Below are 22,906 nucleotides of genomic sequence, written 5' to 3'. Positions count from 1 at the left end.
TACATCCCCCAAAAGAGAGAATCCAACAAACACTTACCTGTTTACATGCTTGTCGACATTCTACAGCAATGGCTAATTCACAGCACCCTAAGCCAACCCAGCCATCAGATTTTTTCAAAACACCTTTGAAGGAAAAAAAAAATACATTATGAAATTGTTCTTATATATTGTATATTTTAAAAGTATATCCTATAATTATCAATCAACGAAAAGACAACGCTTTGCAAATTATTGCACCAGAAATCTAATATATTGCTGCTAAAACAAACCGCACGAAATTCAGGGAGGCATTCTTTGTATATGGCAGTGATGGCTAACCTATTTGCCATCAAGTGCCAGGAGCGGGGGGGGGTCTTGCACGCATGTGTCCATACCCATAATTCTATGAGCCCTGCCCTCGCATTTGTGTGTGCGACACACACACACACACACACACACACACACACACCGCTCCTGGCACGTGATGGCATGGTAGGCCCGCTTTTGCTCTCCCCAGCCTCCAGAGCCTTTCTAGGAGTCTGGAGAGGGTGAAAAGGCCTTCCCCACCCCCCTGGAGGCCCTCTGGAAGCCTAAAATGGCCCGTTTGCCAACTTCCAGTCCTCTGGGGGTGGGTGGGAAAGGCCGTTTTTGCCCTCCCCAGTCTCCTAGAAAGGCTCTGGAGGCTGGGGAGAGAGAAAAACAGGCCTTCCCCACCACCCCCAAGGCCCTCCGGAGGCACAAAACAGCCTGTTTCCCTACTTCTGCTGGGCCCAGAAAGCCCGAAAATCAGCTGGCTGGCGCGCACTTGTACCCCGGAGCTGAGCTCGCATGCCCACCGATATGGCTATGCATGCCACCTGTGACATATGTACCATAGGTTCGCCATCATGGGTATATGGGTTTGGAAGTGCCTAATTTCTCAATCTACCTTGGGAACACTCACTTTTAACACCTGCCTCTAACTATAGACTAATCACTAAACAGATCCCTTTCCAGGAAAAATTTTGGCTGTACAATGCCACACAAGTTGAAACTGTAAGCCTAGCTTCCTCTCCTCATTGTACAGAGAAATTTGCAATTCTTTATTTTCACAATATTTACTGGATTGTATAAAACAATTCTGTATTTCTATAATTTTGTCACCCTAACCTTATTATGATAAATACAACATGCAGCCGCACACATTTTATACGATATTGTAGAGATAATCCTGTTTCACATGGCTCATGCTGGATTAGGATATGTAATTTCCAATTATTCAGTTTGATTTTTAGATTTAAATGTTTTTAGACATTTTTTAATCCTACCATTATTATTTTTATAAGTAACTCAAGACGGTGATCATACTCCTTCCTACTCCTATTTTCCTCACAACAACAACTCTGTTGGGCTGAGAAAGAATGAGTGATCCAAAGTCACCCAGCCGGCTTTCATGCCAAAGGAAGAACAGAAAATTTTTGATTTCTTAACCACTGGAACAAAATGCTTCTCTAAGTAGCTAAACTTAATTTTTTTAACATAGTACGTTACCTTCGTAGTATTTTGTTTAACGCTTGAAATTTAATGAAATATTTTAATTTTTCGTTAACCCTATTACTTTTTATAGAATTGATTTTATAACAGTTTATACTTTTTATACTAACATCTTTTAAGACAAAATCGATTACATATCATGAGACTGGAAGAAACGCACCCCTCCCCTTTAAAAAAGAGAAGGAGGAGGAACCTGGAAAATATAGATCTGTTAGTTTAATATTTGAACTAAATATAACTGGCTGTATGACCACACCCAGAAAATACCATAAATAGCTCTAGGTCAGATTGAAGAGTACTCAAAGACCCAGACACAACAGCTCTGTTCTAAGCCCTTTTTGTTCAGCATATTTTTAATGAGCCAAATAAAGGCACTAAGAAAATGATTACCAAATTTGAGACTGAAACAAAATTATGAGTTGCTGGCATTTTAGAAGAGAAAGAAAAGATTCCAAAAACTTCAGAATGAGATAGAGAAAAATATTAATTCCTATACTTAGAAAGAAAAATTGGCAATTCGTTGCCAATTGAACAAAAGTACATTCCCTATGGCTTCTCACTTAGATATCTATGCCAACTGGTATATGATTGTAAGAAACTAATGGAGATACCCTGTTTCCCTGAAAATAAGACCTATCCCCAAAATAAGACCTAGCCTGTTTCAAGCGTGCCTCTAATATAAGCCCTTCCCCCAAAATAAGCCCCACTTAAAGAGCCTGCGCAGCTGGCCGGCTACCCATTCTATGTGGTTGCTCACAGTGCCACAGCCATGAGCATATCATGCTGATTGTAGTAGCTTACCTCAGGGGCCACCAACCAGGCCATCCACACCCTGCCTCACAGCAACAGCACCGGCATCCATATGCAGTAGGAGCCCACGTGGCTGTCAGCCCACTTCTGCTTGCTTGCAGCTGCACCAGAGCAGGAGGCTGAATGGTATGTTGGTGCCGCAGCCGCAAGATAAGGCAGGTGTTGAGGTGCGGATTGTGGGAGACTCTGAGGTAAACTGGTGTGGGATACGTGTATCAACTCCACCCCCTGCCTCACCTTGTGGCCTCTGGACCAGCGTATTGCTCAGCCCCCTGCTCCATTGCGACTGCGAGTAAGCAGAAGAAATGGGCCAACAGCCACATGGGTTCCTACTGCACATGGCTGCTGATGCTGCCACTATGAGGCAGGTGTTAGGGCATGGATAGCCTGGTTGCGGGGGGCCTAAGGTAAGTTAGTGCAAGGTGCTTGGGGCAGCTCTACCCCCTCTGCCTCGTGGCAGCAGCCGCACAGCCCCCTGCCCACCCCAAGCAAGTAGAAGAAGTGGGCCTCCCACTTACATGGGGAAAAAAATAAAAAAAAACCAAAATAAGCCCTATTGCTTATTTTGGGACCCAAAAGAGAATAAGACCCAGTCTTATTTTCAGGGAAACACAGATAGTGTTGGTTTTGGAGAGAACACAACTTTTGAGAGATGTGGGTTTAAAAGTTCAGTAGGACATCGGGACATTAAAGATAAAAAGTTAACGACTGAAAAACAGGAAGGATTTGCTATTCCAATAAGCAAGTCAGCTTGGACTATGTTTTCTCTACTTTAATACTGTATGCGATAAAGCTATCACTTATTTTTCTTACTTATTCTGATATGCACTCAACAAAGGATTATAATAAACTAGCAAGTAAACTAGATTAGTTGTATACAGTTTATTAGTTTTATATTAAATAACTAATTCCCTCAACACTGTCAAACTATCTAAAAAGGCAGAATTACCATCATTATTTTCTTCTTCCCTATTACCTATCTCCTTATATTCTTATGACTATAACATCTTTGCTTATCACTATTGTTATATGTACATTGAGAGCTTATGCACCGGAAACAAATTCCTTTTGTGTCTAATCACACTTGGCCAATAAAGAATTCTATTCTATTCTATATATAGTAGACTTAATAAATTTAATTAATGAGATCAGCTCAACAGGTTTTATAGGGATTGTATCTATATTTTTATGCCATCTTAAGTTTACCTAAAATGTCTTTGAAATAGATATTTTGCAGTATTTTTTTCCTTGCACTGGACACTGACTGTAATAAAGTTTATTTTGTTTGTTGTTAAGAGCATTAACAAAAATATTTTTTTAATGGAGGAAGAAATCAGCAGGGAAATATGAATGAAAGAAGAAAGCAGATTGTTTTATTCCTTTTATGAGCAGCGCATCCCATTTCTTCTCTAATGTATGCACTCACTTCTAACTTTCAGAAACCCTCTGATCTTCTCCAGGTCATGTGGAACAGGCACACTATTTGCAAATGGCAGGAGCCTTATTCTCTTTTTTTCCCCCCAAGTTTTTTTTTTTACAAACATTATCATGTTTTTTACAAACATATCAATGCGTGAACAATGTGGCACCTGAGTGTCATACATTTTGATACAAATATAATAGTATTAATCATATTTGTTTCATTTAATAAGCTTATATAATTCTAGTAATAATATACATATTTTTATTAAATTATAATCTTTCATTATTTATTTATTCGATATTTCAATCACCCTATTCTAAGTCATACCTTTTAATACAAATAGAATATTATTAATCATATTTATTACTTTTAGCAAGTTTATATAATTCTAATAATACAAACATTTATGTTAAATTAAAATCTTCCATTATTAGCTTGTTCAATTTATAATCCTTCATTAGTTATTCAATATTTCAAATATGTTATTTTTATGTCAATCACCATATTCTGCATGTCATACATTTTAATACAAATATTTTTAATTGTATTCGTTACCTTTAGCAAATATACACATATTCATATTGAATTATCTTTCATTATTTATTTAATCAATAGTTCAATATATTATTTTTATGCCAGTCGCCATATTATTTAAGTATACTTAGTAATACCGTCATTCAAATTCTAATTTCCCCTCTTATTATTACTTCTCCTTATTATATAAGAATATGTATTCTATTAACCCCCCTCTCTCTAGTTTCCATCCCTATTGTAAATTTGATTATGCCATTACTGTATTTAAATATATTCCCTTCCTAACCATCATCTCTTACCCGCTTTAAAGCTTTAATTGTTCATTTCTTAGTTTGCCTCCTGAATTCCTCTCTTGGATCTTTATTTCTGTCTGCTTCCACATCATGGCTACTCATTTTAAACATTTCTTCCTTCTCTGCTCTTCTCTGTTGTCCAGTTTCCAAAATATCTACTCTTGCCCCTCTCTCTCTCCCATAAGAATCTTCCCGGTTCCTTTTTTAATCACTTTGATTTATCATCGTTTCATTTGTTTTGTCTATTCCACTTTTTCATCTACTCTTTCAGTTGGCTCCTCCTCTTCCTGTGCATCTTGATCACTCATTGTCCTTTGTGTTATATTTCCTGGCATTCCATCCATGCTCTCTCTTCGGTTCATAGTTCCCTTAAAATGTCTTATCAGAGTCTCCCTTGTACTTTGAATTGCCAATGCCATATCTTCCCAAATTCCATTACTTTCTCCTTGATGAAACATCTTGTTAAATTTTATCCCTCTTTTGTCCAATAATCCAAAGACCATATATTCAAACCTATAGTCACTTCTCAAAAAAATCAATATTCTTAGTTCTTTGTATCCCAAAGTTGATCAACCTGTTCCTCTGGATAGTCCCATAAGTTTTCCAGAACCTCCTAAGGTCCCTCTATAAATTCAGTCTTGCATTGTAATCTTCAGGGGTCATTTTAATGATAATGTCTTTCTTGTTGTCACATTTAAATTGCCAGTAATCAAATATTTCCAAGATTTTGGGACTATGTTATTCTTCCTTTCATCAGCAGGTGGCATGCTTAAATTGGATTTCAATATTAACCAATTTTTCCATTTTCCCACAATGTAAAAATAGCGTTGCTTTTTAAGTAGATAATTCCAGCATTTCAAAATGCCTATCCAAAGCAGTGCCTATCCAATTTGAAAGTGTCTGTGCCCTATCCAATTTTCTGCATTTTAACAATTTTTCTGTCTTTTTCCCTTTAATTCCTATTCCTTCAATTTCAATCTTAAAGTTTTCTCAAAGTGCTAGGTTGCTGCTACTTTTAAAAATAGTTGTGAGCCTCTCTTTTCCTGGATATTCTACAGTTTGAATAAAAAGAATTCTTCTCCCCCAGTTCACACACTGTTCACCAAAGTCCGTTCCTGCACGTGCTTAGATGGTCATCAGCTGTCCCAGCCTTGTGGCAGCCATCTTCTCCTCATCATGGCATAGAGGGAAAAAAGCTCCACGGTTCAGCAGGAGAATTGTGATCTCTCAGAGCGCCCCTTCTTAGCTTCACCACCCCTACAAGGTGGCTTTGGCTCCTTTCAGAGCCCACAAACAGGGAGAAGCCAGCACAGGAATGGAAAATTCCGTTCTCTGTGACTGGTAACGCTGCGAAGCTCCACCCCTCTCAGGAGCCTTGTTCTCATAATGCCTAATTCGCTAAAGTTACCATTCCTTCTCCAAATAGCAAATTATTATTATTTAAACTAATTTCTTCTTACAGAAAGAATGGGGCATACAGGTTGCAGAAGGAATACAATCCATAGCTTAAAAAAGAAATGAGACTTGCGACTTGGAGAAAGAATGAAGACTATATCTTGGAGAATGGTGTGAAGAAACAAAGGTCCATGAAATGTGGCAGAATCTAAGGGGGAGCAATTGGAGCTTTGCGCAATGGTGCTGGCATGACTGGCTGTGGTACAGGCTTGAGAGGGCATTTCTTTGTGGCAGCAGCAGTACTGAAGCTTCAGTAGTGATTTGGGGGCCTTAGGCCCTAGACCTCTAATCAGCCCCAGCCCCAGCCCCAGTACTGTCATTTAGGCCATAGGGCCTAGACCTCTATATTAGCCTCAGCCCTAGTACTGTTACCAGTTGTCACTGTGCAAGGCAGCCAAAAGAGCATAGAGTGGGTGGGAGTTAGAGGTAGTAGTCCCCTGCAGTTGTAAATGTGGGTAGATTATCAAAATACTGTTGATCATGTAACGATGGTGGTGCTACAATTGCTGTAACTTTGGCTACGGATCATAAGTCCACTTTTTTAGTACTGCTGTAATTTTAAACAGTCACTGAATGAATGTTCATAAGTTAAGAACTACTTATACCTTTTCCATGGAACAGAAAGGAAATATACATAGGCAAAATATGTGCAATGAAAGAGAGGCTAATGGCTACCTATGCATATATCTGTAGCCACAGTCGTGATTATTGGTACCATGCAAGAGATCTACATCCTAAATTCTATGCAAAAAAATTACTTAGTATCTACTGCACAATTAAGTTGCTCATGTAAAAAAAAAAAAGAAATCCAATAAAGTACAAACCTGATAACTAAAACATGAGGAATTCAGCACCCTATTAAGTTTATACATAATAATAATCTTACCTGGCAAAGAGGAATTTATACAGCCCCAAACCTCTCTCTGTAAAGAACAATTTTATCATTACTAAGAAACAAAGCAGAAATTTAAAGAAATATTGAAACAAGATAATTATTTGTATTGGAAACATTAATATATTTAAAAGTAATGATTAAAGAATCAGGCTAGAAACTTGGAGACCATGAGTTAGTCCCACAAATTTATACTTAGTTTGGGCAAAGCTGTACAATTTTTTTTCCATATACAGCATGTCAGAAATTAGAGGGTGAATTGATTACAACCTCCCTGAGACGGGGTGCTATTCAGCAGGTTCTGACAGGTTCTGGAGAACTAGCAGCGGAAATTTTGAGTAGTTCAGAGAACTGGCAAGTGGGGTGGGAATGGAGATTTTGCAGTATCCTTCCCCTGCTACTAAGCCATGCCCACCAAGCCACGCCCACAGAATCGGTAGTAAAAAAAATTCCACCACTGCCGAGACCTAATTAAGAAGGTTGTACATACATAGAATATAGAACACAGAATGACAGAGTTGGAAGCAACTTTGTAGGTGCAACCCGCTGTCAAGCAGGATACCTTATACTATACCACATGTATGATTGCACAACCTTGTCTTGAAAACGTCCAATGAAGGAGCACCCACAATTTCTGGATTCCACTGATTAACTGTTCTCTCTGTCAGGAAATTTCTTCTTAATTCTGGCTTGGATCTCTTTTTATTAAAATTCCACTCATTACTCTTGTCTTGACCTCAGGTGTTTTGAAGATCAGCCAAACCCACTTTCTCTGTAAAAGCCCCTCAAGTACTGGAAGACAGCTATAATATCACTCCTAAATTTCTTTTCTTCATTAGACTAGACATACTTAGTTCCTGCAACAATTCATCACACAGTTTAGCCTCCAGACCCCTTATCATCTTTCTTGCTCTGCTGTAGATCAATACTTCCCAAATTCTCTCAATTCATAGCACTCTTAATGTTTTTATAATTTTTTCACAGTGCCCGTAGGCTGAAAAAAAGTATCTAACAGTTGTGTTTCCTTTGGAAATTTAAAATATCCTCAAAGCACTTGTGATTTCACTGGGATGCCACTGCACACAATTTGGGAACCACAGGTGTCAATAATTTGGATGGTTTGATGTAAGGTAGAGACTACCTACTCCTCTCCAGAATAGAGATCAGGGAGGGGGGCAGCTGCACTGGGTTTTTGTCCCAATTTGTATTTCTTTTCTCTGCTGGGTAATAGCAAGAGGTTGAGTAGGAATATATGCATAGGATGGAAGCAGCTAGACTGGTTCTATCTATCATCTTGATGAACGTATCTTTTCTTTTATGTACACTGAGAGCATATGCACCAAGACAAATTCCTTGTGTGTCCAATCACACTTGGCCAATAAAAATTCTATTCTATTCTATTCTATTCTATTCTATTCTATTCTATTCTATTCTATTCTATTCTATTCATCTGTTTGTCTCTCTGCCTGCCTGTCTGCCGTCCAGTTCCGTCCAGTTCCGTCCCATCCGTCTATCATCTGAATAGCCAATTTATTTAGTTCAACTGCACTTAGGGTACTGAATGCTGAGCAGAACTAGCAGAAGATTCAGACCTACTAGTTATTTGGAAGAATGAGTTATTGGATTGCATAAGTAGTATTTCTTAACTTGGAGAAGGGAAGACATGTGCTGGGGTTTTGCAATATTCTAGTGGGGGAAAGAGAAGGCAATAAGTCAGGGTAATGATAGACAAAAGATCTTATGAGAAAAAAACAAGAGATAAACCAGTCTTCCAGAAGGTGACCTTACTGTTTATTGCCAATCCTGCATTCCATCCCCTGTACTCAAGATCTGATCTTCATAATATCAATGTCCCCTCTCCCATTTGCAGCAGTTGCTGCCTGATACAAGGCCAATCTGTAATAAAGTTTGCCTTAACCTTAGACCACATTAGATACGGTAAGTGAAGATTAGATTTAGCATATTCCTATCTATATGAACCAAGGCCCTAACTGTGACAAGGCCATGGTGGCCATGGAGGCTACGAAGCAAAAGCATCAGCAAAGTGCAACAAACTACCACCCCCCCCGGCTGCAGAGAATAAGCATTAGGGACTCCAAAACTACCCTTGAGATGTAATATAGAAACTTACAGAGGTCCACTGGCAAACAGTTGTTTAACTATTACACCATTTACCCCTCTGGCCCATTTCCACACAGGCCATTTCCAGGACAGTTCTCCCAGTCAGTGTGAGACGTTCACATACTATCATAGCTAACCTTACTTCCCAGTGCCGAGACTGCTCCAGGATCTAAAATAGCAGATTTCAAAAAAAGAGCTACATCTCGTTAATTCCAAACCAGGCTTCAGTAATACACATCAGTTTTATATATTCATCCTTTACTATGTTTTAGACACAAGTGGTCTTATTTCACACCAGCTGCATTTGTTGACCGTGCAACACTGGAAGCTGATATCCAAAATGGGCTTTCAATTTTTGTAATCTGGGACCCAAGGCACCCAATAGTTCAGTCATCTGGGCCAAGAGCTGAGACAACCACAAGCTCTATGTGATATTAAAACACCAGCAGCAATGATACTAACAATGACTCTTCTTATCTTCTATTTCAACATTACCTCAATTCCACGTATGTTAAAATAAAGTACAATATACAAGTACAAGTTTTATTATATACTAACCAAGAACAATTATACCTACCATTGATTCTGGACAATATTCAGGAGCACGTTGCAACAGGTGTTTCAAATGAGAATCGCTTTTAGATGCCAAAATCTATTAAAAGAATAGTTAAGAAAATATTGCATGGTAAAAATAGCACAGCTTAGCATTTTAGGCTTATATACAACTTTACAACGCTTTACAGCACTCTGGGTGGTTTACAATGTAGAAACATTATTTGCATATTGCCTCCAATAATCTGGCTCCTCATTTACTGACTTTGGGAAGATGGATGTCTGAGTCAATCCTGAGCCCCAAAGGATCGAACTCCAGGCTGTGGGCAGTTTGCCAGCAATACTGCACTTTAACCACTGACCCACCAGGGCTGAACCTCAACTTAATTTCAATAAAATCTGCATGCAAACAAAAGTATATGTAGACATATTTTATAGTGTTTTAGTTATACAATGTTATATGTAGTTTAGTTTACGTAGTTTATGTAGTTTAGTTATATTGCATTGATACTCTAATATCAACACAAAACCATTCTAGCTTGCTGGCTTCCTGTTCTGAACTGCATAGCACTACTAGCTTTACAAAGGCAAGATGCACCAGTGACAGAATACAGAAAAGTTATGAACAACTCATTCCAAGCGGTGCATGCTGACCTTTCTTATTTATCAGCCAGAACACTCAATTCCAGGAAACCCCCACTGGTATTTGCACAACATCTGCCTAACAACTTTAACACAGATCTCCAATGGACCGCCAAATAGGATGCTAAACACCCAGATATAGGAAGACATATAAATGACTCCACAAAAAAGATGCTAGACTTTGAACTACCACACCAGCAATGAACACTCCTGAATAGGATTTGCACCACACATGGCATCAGCTGGGACTCACTATATGAATGGGGAATAGTATCCTCCCCTCAATACGACTGCAGGGTCCCATATCAAACTGTAAACTACACTGTGACCAGATGTGAGCTGAAGGCATATACCAGCCCAGTACCTGGTTTTTTTCATATAAATGATGCTGCGTTTCAATGGTTAAATGGTCTTAATATTTGTATCTGAATACAAATCTTTTTAACATATATTGTATATTTTATAAAACATTTACATTTTATTGTTTTACTAATGTAGGTGAAATGTTAATGTATATTGCTAGTCCATGTATGATATGTCTTATGCTAAATAAATAAATCAAGATAGGGTTTGTTCCCCAATGAAACAAAGCAGCACATTGTTTAAAGAATTGTTCTTGATAACTACAGCCCAAAGTTATGGCCTAGAAGTCCAAAGATTGCAATTTGTTTCAGAAACAATATATATTAATAAAATAACTTGATATAATTACTAGGATCTAAAATTTAACTTTCGTTAATCTCCAAAGTTGATATGTTTACCATTTTTTATTATAAATTATAGAGGTCTATAAAAAATTTGCTGACCATTAAATGGATCCTCTGTTTTTACGGAACGTACAATATGGGAATCTAATATCTGAAATAAACACTCAATTCTTTTAAAACTCATACGCCCCTCAGGAAGGTTAGTATTCCAATGTAAAATCTGGGACATAGTGCTGGGTATGAAAAAGTAGATAATTCTACAAAACAAGAGACTATTGGAGCTTAACAGAGTTTAAGAATCTTTTTGTTAGATTTGCAATATTGAGAGTTTGAGAGAGCTATAAAGCAAGATTGTCTCTGGAAGTTTCTCTGTGATTGTCACCATGGGAAGCCTTTTTCAGAAGAGAAATGAGAGTTAAAGGCACTTGACTGACTTACAAACTATAAACATTTGCTAAAAGAAAATCCACTAAAACCATGTGAAGACTTGGAGAAAGAGGCATTTATTTGTCAATGGTTTATGCATGCCCAATTATTTGAAAGGCTTAAATTGGTGGAAAGGAACTTTACTTTTACATATAAAACAATTGATTTTCACAAGGATGCAGAAAGAAAGGGAGGAGGGAGGCCATTCTCCCCCCCGATTTTCCGCCATTGCGATCAACAGTTATTCTTAAACCAAAGTGTGTGTGTGTGTGTGTGTGTGTGTGTGTGTGTGTATGTAGGCATCCAAGCATTTCCCAGACAGCAAGCATTGGCTATGGAGCTGCCACTTCCAATGCATCTCCCCCACCCCCACCATTCTGCACATGGTCCAGGCTCTGCTGGGGGTTTCCTCCTTCCTTCTCCCAAAGTGCCCTGTCAGAGTCTCAGCAGCCTGCACTTCTTCTGGGGCACTGAGGGAATTAAAAGGGCATCAAGTCTACCACCACACACACATAGAGAAAAGGAAACTATGGCTGAGAACCATGACGGGGGCAAATGGAATTCCACACTTCCCTCTGGAGCTGATATGAAACACTCCTTTGAGCTGCAGACTTCCCAAGACTGAATGGATTTTCCTCCCACTTTCTCCACTTCTTTCTCTGTGCTGAACTATCTCCTCCAGTGGATGAATCAAGAGAGACTGCCCAGAGACTGAAGAGCTGCAGAAGAGAGAATTATCATTGGTTCTTCTGCTTCTTCTAGTCACTCCCAAGACTGACTCCGAGAGGAAAAAAACACTTTTTTCCCCTCTGTCAGCCATGGGAGGGAGGGAAATCTATTCAGTTTTGCACCTCAACACTAAAGGGAGTGTTTCATGTCAGCTCTTGAAGGGAGTGTGGACTTCCATTTACTCCCTCATAACAGGAGAAGTGATGCCCAGGGTGTGAAGGCTGTTATGGTACAGCAGTGGATGGGCAGCCATGATGGTGCTGAGGAGTAATGGGGGATGTGGTGGATCGACTGGGGGTCTGTGAAGTGTACGGGGTGATGCAGCTGCAATCAACTGTCCTAGATCCCAATGAAGACAGAAGTGGAATCTGTTCCTGAGCAATGGAAAAAAGAATACTTTGTTATCTGAGATAATGTATAGCTAGCACAATTAGTAGGCAGTTCCCCATCTTTAATCATCTTCAAATTTCTTTGTAAAGGGGATTTTGCAGATGGCTGGCCTTCTCTAAGTCTTCAGCTGTTAAATCCCTTAAGTTTTCATCCCACTGTATGTCAGTCCTAGGAATGAGGCAATTGTAAATTACTTCTGAAAAGTCTTGCTGAGAAAACTGCAGATACTTGTCCAAGCAGGCGCTCAGAATTAGACACAAATTAATAGAAGGGGGAAAATGGGCTTATATATCACTTCAGTCATGATGGATTATTTTTTATCTTCCAAAACTAAGTCGTAAGTCAAGGACTACCTGTATGCTGTTGATTCTCAGGGAAGAAATCTTTTTTCTCGAGAACAAGATGACTGAACTGAAGATATTTGGAAAAGAGTTATGTAAACTACACTTTTCAAGATACCATAACTTTACCCCACTCCCAAGATAACAATTTCCTTGCTCTTAAAGAAAATAAGAAATAAGTAAAGAAGAGTGCTATGATTTTTGAGGATAAAAGAGATATTCCTATAGGAGAAATTAAATCCTACATATCCTCTCCTACTATATTCATATTAGGGGGCAGAGGACACTGCTTGTTGAGAATTCTATCACAGATGAGGTCATGAGCATCATCTAACTAGCACTGCAGTTTGGACTACTGCAATGTGCTTTACATGGGCAACCCTTGAAGATGACTTGGAAGCTAAAAACTAGCCCAGCATGTGGCAGCACATGCAGTGATGGGTCCCCCCTAAGTTTGCCTATATGACCTCTGTTGAACAGGCTGCGCTGGTTCCCAATATCCCTCTATGTGTAATTCAAGATGCTAGTTATTATCTTTAAAGAATAATACGGGGGCCAGATTATCTGCAAGATTCACTAAGGACAGCTATCCTTCATACCTAGGAAACTAGACACACTTTCAGTTCTTTCCCTTAAACATTGCCCTTTTATGGGATTTAGGAAGTATGCCTTTTCTGTGGCAGCTCCTGCCCTGTGAAAAATGCTTTCTTTTGAAGATTGGCAAGCCTCTACCCTACTAGCCTTCCAAAAAGCAAAACACTGCTTTTGTCCCAAGTGCTGGGATTGGGTGAGGTGGATGATTTAAGAAGGATATTGGAAGCTTAATTTTGGTGCCAGGTTTTTAATGCTTATTATGGCTTTTATAGATGCATGTATTATACTTTTTAATGGATGTTATTTTAATTGTTGATTAGGAGCTGCCTGGCATTCTATATAAGATGGATGGCTATATAAATGCTTAAGCACACAGAAAGCATGACAGGTATAAAGGCTGCAAACCGCATGCCTTTCTGCTGATGCAAAGATTGAAGCTATTATGTACCATCTAGTTAAATTGTTAGAAGGAGATAAAGAGGAAGCAGTAAATTTAGTTCACCATTTTGAAAGTGGTGGAAAGCGGTTGCCCAATATTAGAAGCTAAATATAACCTTAATACACCTTTTTTCCTGAAGTATCAGCCTGTTATCTCCCCAATATTCAACTATGAAGATAAACACAGTGAATTCATTTAATTTTTTTACAACTGTTTTATCCATTGTTCATATTAATTTAATTCCATTGTCACCTATTGGTCTAACTGCCAAATGCATTAGTTTCAAGCTTCTTATTAACAATATGTTTCTAAAGATTTTTACATATTATATGTAACAATAGATATAAACTGTTATCTGTTTAAAATTTTCAGCTGCGATTCAACTTACAAAAATCTGGTGAAACTGAGAACCAGGTATACCATTCTGGGTACAAGCAAGGAGGAAGGTAATATACAAAGAATTAAAAAATACAAAACAGAATTAAAAATATAAACCAGTTTATAAATTATGCCACCACATAGAATGAAAGACTCAAGACTATGATTACATATTAAAATACACTCATAATTAAAATATGTTCATGAAAATATATGAGTGATACTAAAGATCTCAAGCTTAAAACTTCACCATTAAAGGTGATAAACACATGGCAATATATAACAATGCCAGTTCAAATGTAAAATTCAGCATAAATTGAGAACCAACTTACCAGTTCACAAACATCATGACACATTAAGTTATTCTTCGCAAGATAACAGCATGATGCACCTGTAGGAAAACATACTTTTTAACCTCAATAAAATATTTATATTTTGTAATGCTAATGGAACTTTTTTTTTTTATGTTTGCTGTTTTTCTAAAGTTCTACTTTAAAACTGAACACTGAAATGATAGTCAGTCAAGCTTTTACAACAGCACATGATCAAAGCAGTAAAAATTATATAAACTCAGTCAGATGTTTAATTCAAAGATTAGGGGTAAAAGACAAAATATTGAACCCTACAACAGACTTCCATCCTTTACTTATTACTGAATTCATTAAGCTAGAAATTCTTCCAACATTTTCATTTTTTTCTTCCCAAGTTTTTTTCAGCCAGGCTGACTTGTCTTTTATGAGGTAAACTACTAATGAACTCCTCTCCTATCTATTGGTTGTGTATACCTAGCATAATCTTCTAGTATATTTCAATCTCACTACAATCTGTTTCTGTCTCACTGTCGGAAAATTTCTCTTTAGTTCTAGGTTTCTTCTCTCTTTGATTAGTTTCCACCCATTGCTTCTTGTCTTGCCTTCTGGTGCTAGAAAATAGGTTGACCACCCTCTTCTTTGTGGCAGACTTTCAAATACTGGAACACTGCTATCATGTCATTCCTAGTCCTTCTTTTTACTAGACTAGACATACCCAATTCCCGCAACCATTCTTCATTGTTTTAACCTCTAGCCCCCTAATCAAATTTGCTTCTGTTCTCTGCACTCGTTTCAGAGTCTCAAAATCTATTTTATATTGTGGTATGTGATGGACCTTCATAAGAAAGGTCCTATGATGTAGATTGCAGAATAGACTTATTATATGCAACTGGATAACTGTTAAGAAATGATATGCTTCAATTTGTAGGAAAGCTACAAGTGCTGTGGAGATATAAGGGAAAGTTTTATTATCAATAATCATTCAATATTTGATCCTGGACAGATCAGAGACAATGATTGCAGTGGGTTATTGGTAGATTACAAGTCATTTGTAGACAAAGTAGACCACAATCTACTTCTTGGTAAACTAGAAAAATGTGAGCTAGACCATCACCGCCAGACGGATTTGTAACTGGCTGGCAAACTGTACTCAATGAGTAGTCCTTAATGGTACTACATCTGGAGGGAAATAAGCATTGGGGTACCACAAGATTCTGTCTTAAGCCCAGTACTCTTCAATGTCTTCATAAATGATGTAGATGAGGGAATAGAAGGGGAACTCATCAAATTTGCAGATGACACTACACTGGCAGGAATAGCCAACCTAAGTACAGTTTAGGCAAAACCTGGCTCAAAAACCGTAACTGTGAGAGGGATGTTTGGATGACTGAGAATCTTGATAGACATTTTAGCTATGCACTTTGGGATCAAGACGCTTTGAATGGTGTGGAAGTACAAATGGATTTCCAAAAAACATTTGCATTCAGTATGAGATGCAGACAAAACATACTCATTCCCAACAGCCTACACCTGTGTTCAACAGTGAAGGAACATGGGGCAGAAAACATCCTGCAGAAAGCATAGCTCCACAATGCAGTCCTTTTAACAGTTCCAAGAAGGTTCCAAAATCCACATCCATTTGCACTACTCAGGTGACTCTGAGGAAAATAGACAAACCTCCAGATGCCTCAACGATTCTTCAGAAGAATGCAAATGGCCAGCTGTCTACAAAGAATATAAATCCTTCCATTCATCACCATCCACTCAGAGCTGAAGAAGCTTCTTGGATGAGAAGCAAAAGATCTTCAACGAAAAACAAGAAAGTCCAGTTGCCTCTTGAAAAAGCACCTTTAGGATGACCTTGGAGTCCTAATGGATGATCACTTAAATATGAGCCAAGAGTGTTCAGTAGTGGAGACTAAAACATATGAAGAACGGTTGCAGGCTTTAGTTTTGGTTAGGGTAGAGGAAAGGACTAGGGATGGCATGGTAGCACTATTCCAGTATCTGAGGGGCTGCTACAAAGAAGAGAGGATTAAATTATTTTTCAAAGCACCTGATAACAGGACAAGAAACAATGGATGAAAACTAATGAAGGAGAAAAGCAAGCTGGTATTAAGAAGAAACTTCCTGGCAGTAAGAACAATTAACCAGTGGAATAGCTTCCCCATAGAAGTTGTGGGTGCTTCATCACTGGTGGTTTTTAAGAAGAGAGTGGACAGCTACTTGTCTAAAATGGTATAGGGTCTCCTCCTTGAGCAGGAGGCTAGACTAGAAGACCCCTAAGGTCCCTTCCAATTCTACTTTCTATGAGTTAAACAAAAATAATAGATTATTAACAAAGAGTTTTGAAGTTTAGTTTTGATGTTTGGATTACCTGTTCTTTAATACAGTAGACAGATGCTAGGCAAATTGATTGATAATATTTCATATTTATAATATTTCTATGATACAGAAGTTCATAAATTGTGAACAAACACTTTTCTTAATTAAACTGCATTAGGAACTCAACAGCTTCCTCATTGAAATGCCAGAAGGAGCATGAATTTATTGTTCGTTGGTGGTAAATTGCTCTAAGTCCCATGTTAATCATTTGGACCCAACTAATCCATTTTATGATGATTACTAAAATAAAGTTAGTAAATATTAATAGCATTATAAATTCTATGGAATCTTATTCAGGTACCATAGAGCCCAGATTATCTTCCATGTTAATTTGTATGAATAAGAATTGTTAAACAGCAGTTTTGTTAACATTAGCTTTACAATGCATAAACACCCCCCTAGAGAAAGAATATGGGAAGAGACAAGAGGTAGCCTTAGCTTCTGTGTGATGAATTTTTTTTAACAATAAAAAGAAAAAGAAACTTGCTGCTGGTAATAGAGTTATTTATCCTTTAAGCTTCCATTCAGATTTCATGAACAATTGGAAAGGATTCAGAGCATGATATTCAAGTCTAATTTCCCATGACCCACTTCAGACAATACCAACAATCCACTCATTATATTGGATAAGAAATATACTTCTAACCTATTCTCCATTTCTTACCAATATATTTGCAAAGTATCTTACAATTCTTTCTCTCTTTTTCCTTTTTAAAAATTTATTTCTGTGGTTTGCAGGAACAACTGATGTGTATGCTGTACTCAAAATATTACCAATTGGCAATGTTCAGGCAATAGAGAATTGCAATGAAAAATTTAATTGAATATTTATTATACCAGATGTACCCAGTCTTCATAAACAGACACAATGATAATAAGCATCAAAAACAGCAAACAATGAACCGAAAACAAATTACAATAGTTAAAATTATGCCACAGAAAATATTAAAATCAGCTTTGATTATTACTTTATTTTTTTTTAAAAAAAATTTGCATAATGCTTTGAAGTTGAAATTGATATTTAAACCATCAAATCCAAGCAAAACAAGAATTCACATTAAAGTATTCTTAACAAATGGCTGCTCAAATTTGACTTTAAAATATTTAGTGAGATATTCAACCACTTTCCGCAATTTATCATATTCTTTGTTTCTAATTGTTTAATTGAAATCTGCCTTTTTGCAACTTAATACTATTATTCATCATGGGACATTAAAGAACAAAATGTATTTTACTCTTGAATAATTTTAAATACAGCAAGGTTGTGATTAATATAAGTTGGAATAATGTAATAGTCAATTTAGTATAAATTGTACAGTGATCTAAGGTTGCATTTACAGCAAACCAAAATTCAGTTAATCTGAAGTTAGTTCATATGCAGTTGAGATTATCAAGTTACTGTTAGATGCTGCTATTTCAATATGCACTTGATTCAATCAAACATTTCACATGTTCATGTGCTGCTGCCTGCTATTTTTGTGATTTTTTAAAATTGTTTTAAGAAGTTCCCTTTACAAAGTAAGCAAAAGGAAGATTTATTCAAATAAAAACAGTATAGTACCAAGTATAAAAAAGAAGAGTTTGTTCCATTCCATGGATTTCATGGATTTTTTTCCATTCCATGGATGAAAATCTTAACGGGGAAAATGACACAAGAAGCTTAGAAAACTCTGAAAAATATGATGACAAAAGCCCAGTCCAGCCCAATACCATTGAAAAAGAAAAAATCCAAGAAAAACCCAGCATGGTTACACAAAGAACTCTCTGATAAATTGACAGAGAAAAAGAATAAGTATAAAAAATGGAAAGAGGGACACCTAACTAAGGCAGAATATCAGCATAATAGCCCAAATCTGCAAAGTTGGAGTTAGGAAAGCTAAGGTTCAGAATGAACTAAGACTTGCAACAAATGTCAAAAATAATTTTAAAAAATTATTTCAACATATAAAAAATAAGAAAAAAGTCAAAGAAACCATCGGTCCACTAATGAGAAGAAGATGGCAAGGAAGGCAGCAGGGAGAAAGAAGACCTCCCTAATTCTTTCTTTGCATCTGTTTTCATGCAAAAAGAAAAAATAGTTCAACCTACAAAAAAGAGAACTGTAAAAAACAGACTAGGAATACAATTAAAATAGACAAGAAAATGCTGTCCACTCTAGATGAGTTCAAATCATCAGGACCAGATGGATAGGGCTTGTCCGCCATATTTTCACTGCCGTTTCCTGACGAGGAACTTTCCATCTTACGTTTTGGCACTGAATGGAATGGAAAAGGTGTGTCTCTAGCCATGGGGAAGGCCAAACAGGGCCGAGTAACGGCATCCTCCCTTCAGCTTCTTCCTCTGTTTTAATGTTTTTCCCACAGAAAGCAGGAGAAATTCGTTGTTGAGGCTAGGCGGAATGAAGTTTTTCCTGTCAAGTGGCTCCTCTGATATGATTGGATTTGGTGAAGAATCGTTCTAGAAAGAGTGCAGAGAAGAGCAGCAAAGGTGATGAGGGAATAAGAGGCTAAAACACATAAAGAATGATTTCTGGAATTGGTTATATCTAGTTTAATGAAAAGAAGGACTAGGGGTGACATAGCAATGTTCCAATATCTCAAGAGTTGCCACAACGAAGAAGGAGTCAAGCTATTCTGCAAAGCACCTGAGGGCAGAACAAGAAGCAATGGATGGAAACTAATCAAGGAGAGAAAAAACCTAGAACTAAGGAGAAATTTCCTGACAGGTAGAATAATTAATCGGTGGAACAATTTGCCTCCAGAAGTTGTGAACGCTCCAAAACTTCCAAAAGTGAAAGTTTTTAAGAAGAGATTGGATTACCATTTGTCTGAAATGGTATAGGGCCATGATGGCGAACCTATGGCATGCATGCCCAAAGTAGTATACGGAGCCATGTCGCCTGGCACGCACGACATTGCCCATTCCTCTTCCGGGTTTCTGGCGCGCATGTGCACATGACAATCAGCTGGTCTTCGTGCATGTGGCAGTGCCGGAAATTGGAAGAGCTGGTCTTCCGTTTTCCTGCATTATCATGCAAACCATCCAGCTGATCTCACACACGCATGCATGCCAGAAACCCGGAAAACTAGCTGGATGAAACTGGAAGTTGATTAGCTGAAACCAAAAGTTCATTTTTGGGCGTATGCATGCACCCTGGGCAGCTCCTCTTCAGCATTTCTTCTTGCGGCCCAGACGAGCGCATGCACATGCGCATGCTCCCTTTTGGGCACTTGGTGCCAAAAAGGTTCACCATCACTGGTATAGGGTTTCCTTCCTGAGCAGGCAGTTAGACAAAAAGACCTCCAAGGTCCCTTCCACCTCTGTTATTCTGTTAACTATTCTGATTACATGACAGGATTCTGAAGAAACTGGCAGATGTGATCTCAGAACCATATCTTTCAAAGATCCTGGAGCACCAGAGAACTATCAAAGGAGTGGAAAAAAGCTGATGTGGTTCCCGTCTTCAAAAATGGGAGGAATAGCAAATCCAGGAAACTACAAACCAATCAGCTTGACATAAATACCTGGGAAGATCCTGGAAAAGATCATCAAACAACAGATTTGCAAACACCTAGAAGCAAGATCCAGATGGATCTCGACAGACTTGAACACTGGGCCTTATCTAAAAAAATAAAATTCAATGTAGAAAAAAAGGAAGGTTTTTACACTTAGGCAAGAAAAACTAACCAAATACAGTTTATTTGAATATTGGGTCAATAGCAGTAACTGGCAGGAAGCAATGGTTGGAAACTAACCAAGGAGGGAAGCAACCTAAAAATAAAAAGAAATTTATTGATGTTGAAAACAATAAACCTGTGGAATGGCTTGCCTTCAGAAGATCAATCACTGGAGGCTTTTAAAGAAACTGGATAGCCATTTATCTGAAATGGTATAGGGTCTTCTGCTTGAACAGGAGTTGGACTAGAAGATCTCCAGGGTACATTCTAACACTTGTTATTCAGTTATTCTTTTATTCAGTATCAGCAAAGGTAAATGAAAAGTCATGGATTGCCCTAATCCAGTAAGAACAGTATTATTTCAGAATGTTAACAGAGGCTATAGGCAGTCACCAGGAGTCAAAATTGACTCAAAGGCACAACCCTACTAATGATAAAAAAAAGAACAAAAAACCATGATACAAATTGCCCTTGAGGCTTTAATTCAGAGAAGATAGAAGTTGAGCAAGGTGCTAGAAATAGTGTTTTATATATACTGATGTATCTGGGAAAATTTAGCGTTGAAAAGAAAAGACTTGGGAGAGCATACAATAACACTTTTCAAATGCTTGAAAGAGCACCATATGAATGTCTTTGCAGAACATATTTAAGTTATAGTGACTGAATCTTTTAATTCCTAAGAGTAAGAACAGTTTTACAGAGGAACCACAGGAGACTCCAAGAGGTTGGATTTAATGATTTAAATAGTCTTTTGAAATTTCTCACTGAATTATGGCAGTTTTATGAGGATCGTCTTTACCTAGTCTGTCAGTTTTCTTATATGGATATTTGGGCCATAAAATGTAAACTATAAATTATTACCCACCAATACCATCCCATATCCACAGTAGCTGCTGCCATCATATTATAGGGTTAAACGTCAAAACAGAACCAACATAATCCCCTGCCTTGGTTTTTGAAAAGTTGTTGGAGCAGAAATTATAAAAGAAGTCTAGAAATAATTATAGCACTCCACATCAAATTTAATTTTGTCCATCGCAGGATGATAATAGTGATTAGGATCCCCCAAAGCATGAGTGATATATCGGGCAGTTCTAAAATGCAAGTCTCTTGTTCTAGACCTGCCATCCTAATCCGAGGGACAATAATTCTATTCTCTGGAGCTGGGCCTTTATTCTAATCTATCCAGTACTCTCTTTTCTACTTAGTGGTCTATGCCCAGGACTGTTTTTTAATCCAAGGAAAATAAACAGAATACATTCTAATTATATTAAAACAAACATATTTAAATTAAGCCAAAACAAGAAACTGAAAAAAATCTGAATACCATTATCCATGGTATACATTAAGTTTTAAAATAATAAGAGAAAGCATAACAAAATATTCCTACTCCGTTCCTATTGGAGGATCCACTGTTTGGTTTTCTTTTGTGTGTGTGTGTATTTGCAGCTTGTTTTGATTTGTACAGTACAGTTATATTAATAGCATTTCTGATTTCCCTTTCCCTGATGTAGGCCTTCAGATAGCTCCAATCCAGCTCCAATCCGTGTCCTTTTAGTTTAAGAATTTCACCGACGATATGCACCATAAATGGATAGACAGCACTTCGAGGGGGGAAAAAACCAAAGTAAAAATATTTTATGCAAAACTCCGTTTTAATGGACATCTGAGGTAGCACATATAATTCGACCGACATCCTTGATTTTTTTTTAAAAAATCATTTAAAAGCCATTATTAGCAAATTCCTCCAAACTTCAGCCAATCCCCCCACCCCCACCCTCTGCAACCCCCCACCCTGGTTAATTAGCGGGTTGGTTGGGATGGTTCTGAATGCATAGCTGCCCAGCCTACCATTTAATTGTTCCCGGAGCCATTACTTACCCGTCATGCCTGGAAGGAACAAGAGTAACACGGGGATGATTAACAGGACTGTCTGACTTCGTCCATTCTCCCGCTGTGGACGAAAGTCTCGAGTCGCCATAGCTCGTTCTCTCCCTCCCGCCCCATCCGCCAGCCACCCCGAGAGCCTTTTCATTGGCTGACGGACCCCTCTAGTCCCGGCCAATTGTTCAGTCTGAGAGAGGATCGAAGTCTATGAGGGAGGGACCCCTTAAGAATCTGGGGGTGGGGTGGGGAACCTTCTTTACTGTTTCGCGAAATTCTTAGCGAGGCTCCTTTTTTGCGAGTTTTATATAAAAGTTGCAAAGTCTTTTATATCATATATTTAATTAATTCGCATAGTAGAGTATAATTTCTTTTCCTGTCTATTTGTCCCGGAAAGGAAATTATAATTCC

General features: G+C 37.9%; 1 protein-coding gene across 4 annotated transcripts in view; it reads right to left on the bottom strand.

Annotated features, from left to right (window-relative positions):
* RECK (reversion inducing cysteine rich protein with kazal motifs) overlaps window positions 1-22,617 on the bottom strand; it is a 113,998-nt gene extending 91,381 nt beyond the window's left edge. For 2 of the 4 annotated variants that reach the window (XM_058181138.1, XM_058181139.1), the window contains exons 1-5: window positions 22,493-22,617; window positions 14,571-14,629; window positions 9,618-9,692; window positions 6,914-6,950; window positions 38-123 (exon numbers count right to left, since the gene is read on the bottom strand). In XM_058181138.1, the coding sequence (XP_058037121.1) occupies window positions 38-123; window positions 6,914-6,950; window positions 9,618-9,692; window positions 14,571-14,629; window positions 22,493-22,592 (357 nt within the window). In that variant the 5' untranslated portion in view covers window positions 22,593-22,617. Of the gene's footprint in view, window positions 1-37; window positions 124-6,913; window positions 6,951-9,617; window positions 9,693-14,570; window positions 14,631-22,492 lie in introns of those variants that run through there. The other 2 variants (XM_058181142.1, XM_058181141.1) reach the window with 1 other exon arrangement.
* Window positions 22,618-22,906: the final 289 nt, after the last annotated feature.

Source organism: Ahaetulla prasina, chromosome 4 (assembly GCF_028640845.1).
Source record: "Ahaetulla prasina isolate Xishuangbanna chromosome 4, ASM2864084v1, whole genome shotgun sequence".
NCBI lineage: Eukaryota > Metazoa > Chordata > Lepidosauria > Squamata > Colubridae > Ahaetulla > Ahaetulla prasina.
The sequence above is the reverse complement of the archived record's forward strand: the minus strand, read 5'-3'. Positions and strand labels throughout refer to the sequence as shown.